The sequence below is a fragment of the Vidua chalybeata genome, chromosome 1, assembly GCF_026979565.1.
Source record: "Vidua chalybeata isolate OUT-0048 chromosome 1, bVidCha1 merged haplotype, whole genome shotgun sequence".
Lineage (NCBI taxonomy): Eukaryota > Metazoa > Chordata > Aves > Passeriformes > Viduidae > Vidua > Vidua chalybeata.
In genome coordinates, this window is record NC_071530.1 from 202,934 (window position 1) to 219,070 (window position 16,137).

The 16,137-nt window shown below is 43.9% G+C and overlaps 1 protein-coding gene across 4 annotated transcripts in view; it reads right to left on the bottom strand.

Moving 5' to 3' along the window:
* Positions 1 to 16,137, bottom strand: part of SMARCD3 (SWI/SNF related, matrix associated, actin dependent regulator of chromatin, subfamily d, member 3) — an 85,202-nt gene that overhangs the window by 38,130 nt on the left and 30,935 nt on the right. For all 4 annotated transcript variants that reach the window (XM_053941323.1, XM_053941329.1, XM_053941316.1 and 1 more), the window contains 2 exons: positions 3,881 to 4,098; positions 762 to 804 (listed from right to left, as the gene is read on the bottom strand). In XM_053941323.1, coding sequence (XP_053797298.1) covers positions 762 to 804; positions 3,881 to 4,089 — 252 coding nt within the window. In that variant the 5' untranslated portion in view covers positions 4,090 to 4,098. The remainder of the gene's footprint in view (positions 1 to 761; positions 805 to 3,880; positions 4,099 to 16,137) is intronic.

Here is a 16,137-nt window from a genome sequence, read left to right on the forward strand (position 1 = left end):
CACCCCTGTCCAAGGGATTCTGAGCCCAGAAAAAGCACCAGCAGTCAAAGCAACTTATATTAGGATGTGACAAGGGTATGCATTTTGAAGCCTTTAGGGACCAAGCAGTTTCTTGTGAATTGTACTGAAGAGGGTAAAGAAAAAGACAAGTGAGAGGAGAGCAGAGAGAAATCCCAATGTTTGGAAAGGAAGAAGAAGATGTAAGCACTGAGGATCAAACACAGGCAGACACCAAAAGCCAGACGTATCCCCAGGGATAAGAGAATTAGTAACTCTCCAGACAATACAGACCCCTCAGACTCTGTTGTTTACACAGGTTCACTTCAGCCCTACCGGTGACACAGCCATAAAAATCATAACCTGGCAGCTCTACTGGGCCAGAGACCTGAGCCTGAGCCCACCTCCTCAGGTACAGCCACACTCTGGACCAGGTTTTGGGCAGCCTCAAGAAAGGCTCAAAAGCCTTGTGGAGACCCGAGGCCCCAGTGCCGAGCTGCCGCCTGGCAGCCCAGCACCACGGTCCCTCCAGCAAGCGGCAGTGCTGGCTCGGCTAACCCAGGCACGAGGCCGCGCAGGCCGGGCTGCTCCGCGCTCCCAGCCCCCAGCCCAGCCCCAGCCTGGCTCTCCAGACTTTCACCCACTGCCTACTTACTTTTTAATTAGATTTTTAAACAAAAAGTCAAAGAATTTTCTAAAATTCCTCTAATTACACTAGGATGCTGAACTGATTGTGAAGGGAATAGGAAATGAAAGCGACTCACCCTCTGAGGGAGAATTTTGTCAGCCATCTTCCTCCTCTTGGCACTGTACATTTTTTAAAGAAAAAAACACGTTACCATGGTGACAGATCTAGGAGTAACGAGGCCACCTGCTAAATTATCCTGACATCTCCACATGCTGGTGCACAGCTGTGCATGCATCAGCAAAAGGGTCTCACCCATGCCCAGGACCTCTCGTACCCCTTCTCTCAGCAGCCTGGGGAGGCAGTTAGGTAAGAACAAATCAGGGCTGTCTGTTATGCATCCTGGAAATAAGTCTGTAAGTTCTTTGATCACAGTGTCTTCCGTGGTGCAGGGCGGCAATATATGCAAGTGCATGTGCACACACTGCTTCTAGGTACAGACAGGCGTGCAGAGGACAGTCTCACGTGTGGCGTGCACAGACACACCTATGCGTGTGCACATCTGAGTGGCTGAGTGCCTGCAAATGGCACATCAAACATCTGTTCAAACAGACAACATGCATTTATTCAATCATGCCCAAAATTAAGTGCTGAAGAACATACATATGTATTTATGTATTTCATATGATGCATGAAAACACACACATATGGACACCCTTCCTTCATATGTACATACACACTTGTTTAACATATTTGCATGAGTGATAGATAAAGGTAGAAGACCTTACATTTCAACATTTCTTCATCTTTATGAACACGCATGTGGGAAGATGTATGTGTGCCTGCATTGTGTATACATACTGTGTCCATACCCATACATAGGCACATTTCTATAGCTGTGCTTTTAAAAACACACTTGTACTCATGTACATAAACACAAATGTGTATGTGCCTAAGAAATGCTGCTGTCAGGAAGACTGTATTCAGATTCTAAGAACTGTTCATGCCCACCAAACCTGTCACCCAGCTTTCTCTAACAGGGCCCAGAGGGAATTCAGGTCCTATTCTTCATCTCTTTAACTTGTGAGGCCTTTATCTTAAGCAGGAGATTAATCACTCCATCTGTGACAGACAAATGGGAGAAAGCAAACCACCTGCTGCCACGCTGCCATATCACAAGGACACCCCTCCTTACTGTCTTCACACTGGAAGTCTGTCATCAGCCGTGTCCACATAAAGCTGTTTCCATGCACATTGGTGTGGCATATTCTCTTCCTATGTTTGTTAATAATGAGCCAGGGCTGAAATACCAGATTCTTAAGACTCTTCCCCATTCCCACATAAGCCAAGGCTGAGGAACGCTTTGTGCCTGGAGGTACAGCGGGCAGAAAATTCAGTTCACCCAACTTAATAGGTGAACAATGTCCCTTTTAAAAAGTGTAGGAATAACGGGAATGGAATGTCACATGGTGTGAAACTCCAACACCTTCCACAGCTCACAAAATGAAATCTGCACTGAAACACTTCACAGAATCTGGAAGTAAAGGCTGAGCAAGCCCCAACCTCCCAGAGGGATTGGGATATGCAGGTACCTGCAACAACCCCATAGGCTTGCAAATAAAAAGCAAGAAAAAAAACAACAAAGCAACATCCCCAAACAATCTGGATCTCAACCAGTTCTTCAATAATCTCTTACAGAAATGAGATTTTTGTCTCCACCAAACCTGCCAAGAAAGGACAAGTGCAACTTTCTTGGCCCATGCTAGGAAACACAGAACTCATTTTACCCCCAGAATTGGACCCAAGATGCCAGAAAAGTGTGCCTGAAAAACACATAATGAGAAACGACAGGGAGGTGGAAATGAAAAAACATTCAATACATTATTTGAAGGGAAGGCACAGCAGAAGAAACAGAGAAACTCTCTGAGTACCCAGGCAGCACTGGTGTGAACTGGGCTCAATGCAGTTGAGATCACTGTTGGGTCTCAAACTAGAAACACTGAAGTTAAGAACAATGGAGGGGAACTTTTTTCTGAGAGTCAGGCCACCAACTTTTAGCAAATACTGTCCTTTAATGCTCCCTGGAAACTAGTTAGTGACTAAAGTTTACCTTAATTATCCAGCAGGGGCAATTTTTCAGGTTATATCCACCCTAGTACCTGAAAGCTGAGCATTATTTTGCACAGTTTCCTGGAGAACCTCCTGGGAGGTGCTATAGAATGTGCATTTTGGCTGGTCCTGGGAAAGGCCTCCAAGAGGCACATGCACTGCTTGTGCTCACGTGCTGCATTCACGCACATTCCTTCTGTGCTCAACCTTTTTCAGTTGTAATGTATTAATACTCTCAAGATCAGTGTCCTTTCCAGATGCATCCCAGACACAAGCATTCCCAAATCTGGCTTGCTGATCCAAGGTATATAACCTGGACAGAGCAGGACTCCTGAAGAACTGAACTTAGAGAGTCACGTTTTACCTACAGCTGGATTCCCTGACACCACCAGAACACTGCCTGAAGCTGTATATACATCTATAATGATTTTGCAAAAGGTAGCCCACGCAGATGACTGCACCCTATGTGCATGTGGATCACACTCAACACTCAAGACCGATGAGGTCTAATGTGCTGCAAAAAGAAATTAGTTAACCTACTTAAGAGAGAATGCATTCAGCAGTGTACAAGGTGGGCCTATTTCAAAAAGAAAGTTCCACACAGAAATCCCTCTAATTTAATGAAATTACTTCCAGTGCATATTTATTTACTTTGTATGTAAAAACACTTGGGACAACTGCAAGTTTTATGACCATTCTTCTGAGTGACCATAGTACAAGCATTCACATGACAAACCGAAGTTTTTTCTGCTTGTGTCATTTACAGACTACTAGGTTAGCCAGTCAGAAATCAGAGCAACTATACAGAACAGGCAACAAATAATAAAATAATTGTACTATATTAGAAGAGAACTGTTCATTAATTCTAAAGGCTAAACATACTAGACAAATTTATGGCCTGACAAACCTGCAAAGTAAAAGCAGAATAACTTCAAAATCAGACATTATTAAAGGTTGGTTTGTTCAAGACCATTCACAAAAAAAAAAAAAAGGCAAAATTTACCAATGTTTTTCCTGCTTAAAAAAACTGTCAGTACATAGATCTTCTATTCTGTCTCATTTGATCTTAAAAGTCTTATCTACTGCTAAACAGGTATCATCTTTGCTTCCTCAAATTGTCCTCCTGTGTTTTCTTTCCAGAACACTCACCTCCTAGCTCGGTTCTGAGTGGCTTGCTGCTGCTGTTGCACCTGCTGTTGCACCTGCTGCTGCTGGACCTGCTGTGGTGCAGTGCGTTTTCTTGTTGTTTCCATCACAGTCTGGGGCATCCCAGGTCGCACTGAGGGGCTTCCAACATATGGGGGGCCTGGAGGACCCATGGGAGCCCCCTGATGAGGCATTCGAGCTCCTGATGGCATCCCAGGGCGCTGGAGGAAAAGCGAAACAGAAAGAAAAGCCAGTTTGGTTCCTCTTTCTGCAGCTGCCAAGACATTTGTACATCATGCGACACAGGTCTCAAAAGAGTCCCCATTTTGACCATCCTGATAAGCACTAAGCAGCAACACAAAGCATGCGAGCTCTGTGACTGGTGTATCTTGGATATTGTGAAGAGGCATTCAGGGATAAAGTAGACAGGAAACAGGGAGGCAAAATACTAGGCTTGGGAAAACACTCCGTGGTCAGCAGCATATCCAGAGCAGGTTACAGCTGAAAGCTCTACCTTCAGCCCGAAGGGAACACCCCATGGCAGCGACACGCAGTCCACACTGGTGCAGCTCACGTGCTGCTCTGAGCACACTCCCACTGCGTGCGCTGCACTGCGAGCAGGCAGCTCTGATCAGCCGGGAGACAGAAACCAGCACAGGCAAACACCAGGATAAACATTTTCCACTGAGAGCCTTCTACTTCGCCTACACCAGAGAGCAGTGTAAGTTCATAACGCAACATGAATCCTTTATAAAAAAGGTCATGTCTCAGATCAAGCCTTTAAAAAAAAAATAAAAAAAAAGAAATGGATGCAGTAGTTTGTCAGCAGCCCCTGTAAGCATTCTAAAGCCCTGGCATTTATGTTGACTTCTGCATGCTCTTGAGAGACACTGAGTCAAATCACGAGCTTAGACATAAGCCACACAGTAAATCCAATTATGAATTCTAGAAGTTTATAGGAATCAAGGAAAGCCACCAGTAAAATAATGACTGCCTGTAAAATGCAATTCCAAACAGAGAGATGATCTCATACTGAGAATTGTCAATATGTATATGTCCACATATATGCAAAAATACAGACACACACACTCTCTAGGCATTTGAACCAGAACGAAACTAAGGATAACCATACAACAAAAGTCCTCTGAAAGCCAAGTCCCTCTACAAAGTCTCTTAAGGAAACCAAGAGGCAATGGCATCCATTATGGATAAACAATTGGTTAAAGGATAGAAATGAGGCAAAAGTAATTGGTTCTGAAAACAAAAGAAAGGCACATGTAAACTTCTACTGGGATGTCTCCTTTTCAGCATATTTAAAACAACCTGGGGAAAAAAAGAACCAAAAAAAGCCAGGAAAAAAGCAAGGAAGTGAAGAAGTTTGTTGGTAAAGCTAAGTTATTCATGCTGACAAGGATGAAGGCCAGCTTCAAGAACTGCAGAAGGAATTTATGAGACAGAACAAATGCTTAAAAGGAAGATGCAAATGTAGTTCAATGCATATTGAATTGAATTACAAAAGGGGAAAAAACAATCCAAGAATCACAGACAAAGCGATGGGCCCTAAGCTGATTGCTGTCCACCAGAACCAAGACCTTGTTTAAACAGACACTTCCAGAAAAATGTTAGCTCACTGGTTACCAGAGGTCAAAAAAAGTCATAAAGAAAAGAAATAAGAGTGGAGGGAACAGAGGATATCAGTGTGCTATGGCCATGGTGTGTCCACAAGTGAAGGTCTGTGTGCAGCTCTGGCTCCTGCAGCTCAGTGATGGCAGAGCAGAGCTGAAACAAGGACAATGAATGGCACAGAAATTCTTAGCATACTGAACTGCATCCAGGGAAGTAAAGGTAAATATATTGTGACTTTTCATCTGGAAAGAAGTGATCCAAGGTGATCTAAAGGGGCATTTGCCAGAGCTCTGCAGAATCACGTGTGGCCTGGGGAGGACAGTCAGGTATTGACTGTTCACTGCCCCTGCCAGAATAGCAAACCCTGGCCATCAGCAGGAAGGTCAGACTCACAGACCACTGGAGGGGTGAGTTTGTCACACTGTGGCTATCAGCCCATGGAACCCTCTTCCAAAAGGGTGCTAACAACATGGAAGACATGCTTTGTTCAATAGTTGCAGACTGCAAAAGTACTTGGGAGAAACACACTACTGGACCCCAAAGTGAGATATGTGCACTCCTGAGGGTATGCAAGCCAGTCCACTAGGGGTGGGAAGAAAATATTTAGTGCACAGTCAACATATACAATTATTTTTAAAAGTTTATTTCATCTTTATCTCCTAATTTCTGTGATTTCTAAATATATAAATATGTATTATAATAAAACTTAATTCTAAAAGTAATTTGGACCCGCATCTCCAAATTAACTACCCAAATCCACTATAGCTCCTAAAGCCCCAGCTCAGTGCCCTCCTTGATCACCACAAGTCTTAGATATTCCTCATGCTTGAGAAAGGAGAGGAATGGATGATCAGCAAAGAACCAATATGGGCTCTAACTGGTACGGACAGAGAAGCAAGGTAGGAGAGTCACCAGCGCAGGAATCCAAGCAGGTGAATTCAGCAAGTGTCGATGTAAGAAGGCAATGGCAGGTATGGCCATGGAGAGAGCAACAGACAGTCCAAAATGCAGCTTTGTGCAAAGCTCCAAATGTCCTCTGCCATGAGCCTGGAGCCCCGAGAACAGCTGGAAGAGAACAGTGCTCTCTGTCCCCATGTATGTGCCCCGACCCTCTGACCCAGGCAGAGTCAGCAGAAAGAAATGGCCCAGAAAATGCTTCTCTCTTGAGCCTGCATTTAAGATCTGTCATCTGTCAAGCCACACACTGTGGCCTCCTTCCAGCAAAGGGCAGACCACCGGGCCAGCTGCTGCCTGTCAGTCAGCTGGGGACATTTGACAGTCATTCAGAAGAGCCTGGATCCTGAGCACAGCCATCTCATGGAGACTGACTGGCTACATGGATAAAACTGAAGGCCCACTTTGGTGCTGCTCTAAAGGACAACTCAGGGCTTGAAGAACAAGGCCAGCAAGCTAAATCTACTCTTATTCTTGGTCTTATGTTTTTGAACTTCCTTCAGTTTCCTTTGTTAAGCACTAAAATAGAGAAACATAGAGAAAGGACAAACATGAGAAAAGAGAGGCAGCTTTAGCAAAAGCACATTCGATCTCATCCGTTGACCGCCTCATTCCTTCACCTCTGTTCTCATGTTCCTACCTCCGAAATCACTCATAGATAAAATATTACTATGCAACTGTGCAACTGTCTTCCTGCTGCAAGCCCACCAGACTCTCAAGATACAGAAATGCTTTATCTATTTAAACTTCGATAAAAGAAGAACATACAAACAGTATCTCACCTTATCTAAAAGCTTATTTTGCTCTCAAACACATGTGCGATACAAGACAGTGATGGACAATACATCAAAATTTTCACAACAGTGACATTAAAAAAAAAAAGTCTTCATACTAAAGAGTATCCCAATACCATTATGGCTTTTGAAAGAGATCTTGAAGGTGCATCTATCTACAGGTTAGGATCTGTCTCTCCTCCTCTTCCTCAGCAGGATGGAATCTGTCTTAAACAAGAAGCATCCATGGGAAAAACTGCAGTGCAAAACAGCACTGACACATCCTCCTTCCTGGAAAATCATCTACCTGAGACTCCGATCCCTGACCTATCTCTGTTTGTACCCACAGTCCTATCTCCTTTTTACCTCCATTGATTCCATTTACATGTATTAATCTGCACAAACACCTCACTGGATGGAGGGCAAAACCACTGTTGGCCATAGGAAATGAGGAAGACCACAGCCTGTCCCCAGCTGAAAGGACCACTCTCACAGCTCTGGGAAGGTGAAGCAGAGAATAGAGCAGAGGTGAGGCACAGCAGCAAGGCAAAGACACAAAGGCACACAACCAGTATTTCATTGGTATACTGGTCCCCAAGAGTTCTGCCGACTGCCTGTATACATGTGCACAGCCCATCACTGCTCTGGCTACAGCTGTTCAAACCTGAGCATGCTGTCAGTGCAGCAGAACACCACCCCCTGACACCTGCTGCCATAGCCCTTCACTGCCTTCCACTGACCAGTTTCCTAAGTCGTGTTTGCCTTGTCTGCTGTCTTCTTTTTCTGAACTTCCTGTCACATTCCTGCCTCTGTCCTCTTTGTCATCCTTAAGTGAACTTCTGTCTGACAGCAGTAACAAGACAACATTAGAGCAGTGCTTTTCTGTTCTTCTGCTGCAGAGTCTTTTCTCAGGGGATGTGCATCACAGCAGTCAAAACATAGAAGTAGAAAAAAAAGGTCCTGTCTGAACATACCAGTAAGAGGAAAATAACCTGGACAACTGACAGGTGAAAGTATAAGAAAGTGTCAAGAAACGTAAAGCAAGAACACCCACAAGAGGCCTCAGAAAGACTGAACAGAGAGCCAGGAGTTGCTGCATTGCAGTTGAGTGCTGAGCTGCACTTACAGCAGTCTCCTGTCCTGACAGACTCCATCCACCTCAGCACCACACAGGCAGCTCTTATGGCTGGCTCGTGGGGAACAGCCACCAGCTTCTTGTTAACAGAGACACTGACAGATTTTGAGAATAACCACCACCACCAAGTATACAAACAGCATATTTCTTAACTAAAAAGGAGCCTCCAAGAAAAATGGAGAGAGACTGTTTACAAGGGCCTGGAGTGACAGAACAAGAGAGAAGGGCTTCATACTGACAGATAGTAGGCTTACATTAGAAGAAAATTCTTTTCTTATGAGGGTCATGAGGCCCAGGTTGTGGCTGCCTCATCCCTCGAAGTGTTCGAAGTCAGGCTGGATGGAGCTTAGAGCAATCTGGCCTACCGAAAAGTGTCCCTGCCCATGACAGAGGGGTGGGACAAGGTGATCTTTAAGGTCCCCTCTAATCCAAACCATTTAATGATTTCTATAGGGCATAAACATAAGCAAGGGGAGATACCTGATGCTGTCTGGAAGTAAGAATGAGTAACTAGAAGTACATGGAACCCTTAAGAAATTTAGACTAGATTGATACTGTGTGATGGCAGCAAGTTTCTGCCTGCACAAATGGTTTCCCAACTGCATGTGTTGTTTCAAAATGGACTTTAGAAGTACAACAAATAAAACTGGTACAAGGCTTCTCTCCTCCTTACAAATACAGATGTTACTTCATGAGTTCCCTTTTTTAATGTCTATGAATCTTTTAGAGGCTTAGTAAGCTGGAACATCAGTATCACAATTCTTGCTTCCTGCCATATTCACCTTCCTCCATTTCCCAGAAGCTCTCAGTCTAAGTCCAAGTGTTCCAGGTACCACACATTTTAATGTAATATTCAAAACAATCCAGAAGTCTTTAACTAAGAAAACATCCCATTTACAGAATTGGAACATGAGATTAAGTTCAGTTCTATTTCATGTGTGTCTGTTCACAGTTCAGAATAATATACCACCAAGTTCAAGTGGTGCACTTGGATGTAACCAAAAGAAAAACCCAAAAAAGTCTTTGGAATTGAAACAAATAAACTTTACAGACCAGCTTTGAGTTCCACCAGCTTTAATAGATCTCATTATACCACTGCTGTGATCTAATGCAGAGAAGGGATTTTCTGTGAAGAATTACCAGAATGCACCTCTTGAAAAGTATGGCTTTGGGAGGGAGAGGAACAAGAGACCTCTGCAGCACCATGACTAGCTTGGAGAGAGAAGAAGCTGGTCAAGAGCTCATTGTCTCTTCCCTTACAGTTCCCTTACAGTTGGCAGGATCAGATAATTCCTTATGCAAGATAAACTGAAAAAAATTCCTGACACAAAACACTGACTGCTAGAAGTTTAGAAGGGTTCAGGAAGATAGCATTAGACTAACATCCATAAATAAAATCCACATAGAGGCACTACACAGAGGACAGCTGTGGGTCAGAAAGCTCCCAAGCTCCAAATCAAAGTATTCGTATGAACAATCACTAAGATTTTGCCTTCTTCCTGTACTTCCATGTTGCCTTCCACTGCCCCCATTCTACATGGGATACTGAACTAAATGATCGTCTGACTATTTTCATATTCCTACAGTATTTTTTTTTTTTTTTTTTAGGAAGAGAAGAGCAATTCAAACATCTCACAGGTCCATATTATCCATACACCTACATTCATCAGCAAATCCAAGTTTTCTTAGCCAGGAACTCAGCTTTGTTTAACAAGCTCATATTGCACAAAATCACATTGATCTCAATTAAAGCCTTGACTAGCATTAATGATTTTATTTTCTTCATTATGTATGAACCTTTCTCTATTTAACAGTCTGAAACCAGTCCATGGCTAGAAAAGGACAAGCTTTCAGTCTCTACCAGCAGCTTGCTCACCTAGTTGAACATTGTACAAGGTTTTCACTCTAGCTGTCCCCTGCATCTACCTTCCCGATCAAATTCCTTGCCGTAAGGTTTTTTGATTTCTCCAGGCTGCCCTACTCGCCCCAAACACCTCCTTGTTGACCACAACAGGGAACATGTACACAGCAAACCAGTCCCTCCACTCCAGGCCCCATTCTCTGAGGATGCCCTTGCAGAGAGAAGCACGCAGGGAGCTCTGTGGTAGAAAGTGGAACAAACTGTCCAAAACAAATAGTTCATGAGGCTCTTTTCTAGGCATTCCAGTGTTAGCTGGCTTATGCTCTGACAGGACAGTACCTACACCCATGACAAAAGAAATATTAGTAAGATATTAGCAAAGCTCTATTTTTTTTTTTCAAACTTGGCCATACTCTCTTCACCTCACTATTGCCAGTAGTGATCTCTACAACCCTGTGACTGGGTGGGAGAAACAGTCACATTTATTCACACACTTAAAACTAAAACAGACCACCATTCAATTTTATGAAAATCTCTTTAGTTCTTCCCATTCTAATAAAACCTCCATAATTTTTATAATATATATAATGTGAGTCCTTGAGGTCATGTAGTTCTTCCTTATCTCAAAGAAGTACCACCAGTATCTCCATCATCTTTGATAGATCTTTACTTCTTTAACCAGTACCCAAAAGCCTCCAATGACAGAGATTTTACACCTTACATAATCAGTCTCCATACTTAGAGATTATAAATAAAACCAAAAATACCCCTATTCCCTCACTGATGAAGCCTTCAGAGGTGTCCCGCTACTACTGCTCTGAGTTCCCAGTCTTTTGGCTTGTTAGTCATATAGATTACTAAAACCAGAAAAACATTATTGTAAGTATATGCCATGGATTTACAGTTGCTTCTGCGTTATTCCCTGCCTCACTTCTCAATCAGGCTAACAGTTTATGTGATTTCTTATTAGTGAGACACTAGGTAGCTCACAGGACATCCAAGCCTTTCTCCTGAATGGTAACATTTCATTTAAAGCCACAATGTATCAGGAGATGCAAAACTCATATATGAAATTAATTGCTTACCCCTTTTTCCAAATCACTGATACATCTGTTATAGATCTTCCATACCCATCAGACCTGTTGTTTAGTCTATTCTAACACTGACGAGTTATTTACCATAGATATTAAATATTTGTTTACATATTGGCATGGTCTGACATTCTTCTTTCACTGTTGTAAATGCCGTTTCATATGAGACACTTGATGTATTCACCATAAAATCCTATGACCAAATTTGAGAAGTAGATAGCCAAAGAAGAGGACTGAGGATAAGGAAAGAAGTCACATCAGCGATACACAAGTTTGTATGAATTAGCAATCTTGGAGTGTAACTAATATTAAACTGTAGAGATTAGCTGGAACTATGAAATAACACCTATGAGCAGAAAATAAATATGGATAAGGACTTATATCGTCACAGAGAGCTTCCTAAGCATAGCAAAGAGGACAAAGACCAAGATCACTATGGAAAACAGAAGCTGATTTGAACTGACAGCAATTACATTGTAAATACAGCTATGACTCCAGAGTTAAGAAAGGCACATAGACCTTTATGGGGTAACTGGTGGATAAAAGGCAAGAAGACTGGCTTTGGAAGGAAGATAAAGTGGGAACAGGAAAAGAACACAGCAGCAGATTTAAAAGGTCAGAACAACAGCAGAAGAAAATGAACCTCTCAGCAGGTTCTTGTGTGCAGATGACACAGCCAAGGTCACCAGCACAAGGCACCAAGCGAAGGTTCCTGCAATCGAGTCACAAGAGGACAGATGTCTGGACAAGAGTTTTCACAAGACCAGCACCACAGACCTACTCAAGACTAAACAGGCAGATACCTGTTTGAGGAAGAAAAAGACAAAAGAGAAAGAAACAAAGAAAAAAGCAGGGGAGGGAGACACAGGATCCATTTAAGGGATCCACCCAGCAATAAGGCCTATGGTAGGGACTAGAGGATAGAGGAAACCGAGGCAACGAATGACCTGCAGCAAGACTAGTAACTTGTTCAACAAAATATAAGGCAACAGCTGGACACCTAGAGAAATGTCATAAAGACTGCCTGAAATGTACTACTGGAGAGCAGAAAATGCATTGATAAAAAGATAATCAACATAAATGTGGTCCATTTGTCCATACAAATGCTAGAAAGAGAGAGGAACAACAACAACAATGGACTAAGTACAGCATAAAGTCTTTGGGGGGAAAAAAAATTCTTCCCACAAAAATGATGTGCAAGACGCTGATGAAACTGTGCAGGAGTAAAAGCATAGTAAAAATAAATAACTGAAAGATATTTATCCTTTCTAAAAGCCCAACTGCTAACCAGAGGTGTAACAAACTATCAAGGTCTCAAGCAGGAGAGAATGAAGTGTCCCACTTGAGAGTTTTAACCTTTGAAAGATTTCACCTTTCACGGGGGGATCCCTTCTGCCTGGGACAAACAAGGAAGAAGACATCATCTAAGCTGGCAGTATGGAAAAGCACAAAAGCAGGATCAGGTGCACAAGAGCAAAGGGCAAAGTGACCTTAGCAGAGGAACATATGCTTCCAGAAAGATCAAGTGAATCCAAGAGCTAAGTGCCCGTAGGAAATACTGCAGGAAATATCCTGTTAATTTAAGTCTCAACAAAGCAAAAAAAGATTTCTCACAACATTCTACCTCTGTTTGCTTCTCCCCATTTTTTGAGAGGGAAAAGAAAATAATTTTCAATAACCCAATTAAATAATGTTATCATAGATAGAATAAAAAAATTAGTGATTTGAAGAAGAGATTGGTCCCTGAAATTAAAGCAGAAATTTCTGACTCCAAGAAATTCCACTAAAGTCTGCTATGCAACTGGATTTTTCAATTAATTAATTGAGGTGTTGACACACTTTGGGTAGTAATAAAACAAAAGAGCCAGCGCTAGGCAAACTCAAGGTAATGGCTGGCATGGCACATTCTCTTATTTGGCCTGGAGAGATAAAACGAAGTTATAGCTTTTTTTCATCTTTTTTTAAGTCATGGAAGAGTGACTACCCCAACCCATGTTTTGATCAAAATGAACCTGAGATGAGGAAAAAACTAAAGGAAAGAACAAACCAGGCACCAAAGCAGAACTAAAGGAGATGATAATGAAGGAAAGGAGAGGGTGATACAAGAGGTGTTCAGGCACCAGAACAACAGCCAAGGAGCCCCAGCCTCAGCAACAAGAAGCAGGAAAATATATACAGATATTCCAGGCTAATGCATATATTCAAGTAAGATGCCACTAGCAACAAAAGTCCCAGGGTAGAAAAGGAAGACTTTCCTGGCATCCAAATAAGTAATGGAAATTAGTTCTGCTATATTCATTCCAGTATAAATTAAAAATTTCCCAGGCTTAAGAGCCCTGCATGCTGCTTTCACATGAAGGCCAGCTAGATGTGGAATAAGCAAATTCACATAACTATTTTTGCCACTCTTCTTGATACTAAAGGAAGAGCACTGGTGTGCAAATGCCAAGGGAAACTTTAGAAAAAGCAAAATCATCCCATCTGCACCCTCCTAGCTTGCACTTCTGGTTCTGCTCAGATACAGCCATCACAATCCAGACCACCTTGACAAACCCACATGTCTGCAAGTAAACCACTGCTACCACCTGCACACCCACTCTCTGTCACCCCCGAACAGCTGCCAATCTCGCCCAGCCTGCTCCTGTACACTGGCACCACATCACCTCTTCACAGCTCCCACCAACTCAGAAGGCCACCTCAGAGTCCTTGGCCCTACCAGTCCCACCATATCCAGGATCTAAAGGACACACACAAGATCCTACACATCTGAAGCATGGAGACAACTCAACAGTCTGCCTTGAGCCCCACAGGTTTTTATGATCTCTGTACAAGAGCCCCCACCTGATGTCTTCAAAAAGGTGTCACAGGATCCTCAAGAAAGAAGCACTCGGGAATATCAGCATCCAAATAATATCACATTCCTTCGGGCTCTTTAACAGCCTTATTTCTGTTCAATGTGTATCAATGCTAGAAATCCAAATGTTACAAATGGTGACTGCTCTCAGACACTAGAGTCATTTAAAGAACGTTTCCAATGGCAGCAAAACAGGGTGAGCATTTCCCCTTAAATGGAGATCGAAGACCTGATTATTAAACAAAAGCTGGAACCTTTTTGAAGACCTGAACGATTGCTTTAATTAAGCATGGCACCCTGACATTCTCTCGTGGGTGAGTTTCCATAGACTGTTACAGACCTGCAGAGCTAATCTCTTCAAGCCCCTGAAAGTCACCTGTTAAGTAGCCAGAGGATACAAATGAGCCAAGACTGGAGACAAGAACCAGAGGCAGCACCCCAAGGCTTCATCAGGCTCTCATCAGAATTGTTTTTCAAAACACAAGTTTGATTACAGAACAAAGTGTCCTACAAGCCCATATGGGTTAGATCCAGTGCAGATTCTGCACCATGATCAGGCTGAAAAGCATGCTATTCACCATTCATGGAGAATCACAGCAAAAAACACAGCACACATCCCCCCAGACACAAGCTGTATTAACAATGAATCAGTGCATAGGCTGGGGGTTCCACAGACCCCAGTGTTCTCCTGGTGAGGCAGCTACCAGCGCCCCAGGAGCACACTGCAGGAGCCGATCCAGCCCAGCACAGAACCTCCAGTTTCCACTCATCCCTCTATTCAGAGCCAGCCAGCTCACTAACTTTCCCGACTCACCACCCCATGGACCAGAAACTCAAAAAGTTTGCTTTTCGTAGCTTTGCGAGCCCCTCCTGTAACTTCATCTGTAGCCATCAGGGTCTGCTCAGCCTCTCTCACTCTCTCTCTTCCTCTTTCTTTCCCTTTTCTGCCTTTTTCTCCAACTCTCCCCTCTGAGTCCTGCTGGGCTCTCACACTTCTAATAGCACGGAGTGGGGAGGGGGCCCCTTCAGGGCCTTCCTGACGGCCCACTCGCGCTCAGCCTCAGCTGCTGCATTCCTCCACTGATAAGCCAGAAATAGTTTGTGCTGCCGGGCTCTGTCTGTTTACTCTGCAGGGACAGAAAATCCAGCTTTTTAAACCTCTCTGTCCAAACAGCAGAGATAAGCAGGAGGCAAATTGAAAAACACGTCTCAGTTTTCCCTGGTAGTGCTGCAGCCTCTCCTCCTCTGCATCAGGGATGGGAAATTCTGGGGCAAGGGGAAGGGGGAGGGGGCAACTTCAGCAGTGACACAGAGCTCAGCACCTCGCAGAGATGTTTTCCCATTAGAAAATGCAGCAGGCGAGCAGTGGTTTTCCCTTGCTCCCACTGCTCCTCCTGCACTGCATTTCCAGGCCCTTTCCCCAGGGACCTGGCAGGCAGCACACAGAAACATTCGCTGGCAGCGTTTCCAGCATGAGAGACGATAGCTAACCCCTCTGGACAAGAGAGAAGCAGCGGGAGGCCGGAGCTGGGAACAGGGAGGGACAACATGTGGAAGCGAGGGGAAAGAAAGTGTGTGAGATCAGCGGAGGAAGGGGGTGGGGGGCAGCATGGCGGCACAGCTCCCACGGGTTGTTTCCAACCCCCACTCCCACCACCTCTCCCCAGTGACTACTCCCGGGATGCTCTGGTAGCACTGTGATGGATCCTCTAGAGACCCCAGGTGACTGACAGACGCAGACAAATTATTAACAACACAGCTACTGTAAGACATCAGCAGTTCACTGCTTGCCACACAAAGCCCTGCAGACAGTGTGTGACGTCCCAGGACACTGCTGGGAACATGAAGCCCAAGGGGGAAGGGAGAAGAGAGCAGCAGCCCAGCCCCTCGGTGGCCCTGGGGCGAGCGTGGCGCTGGCAGCACGGCGGCCATTCCACAAGACGAGTGTGGCTCCTCCATGATGGCC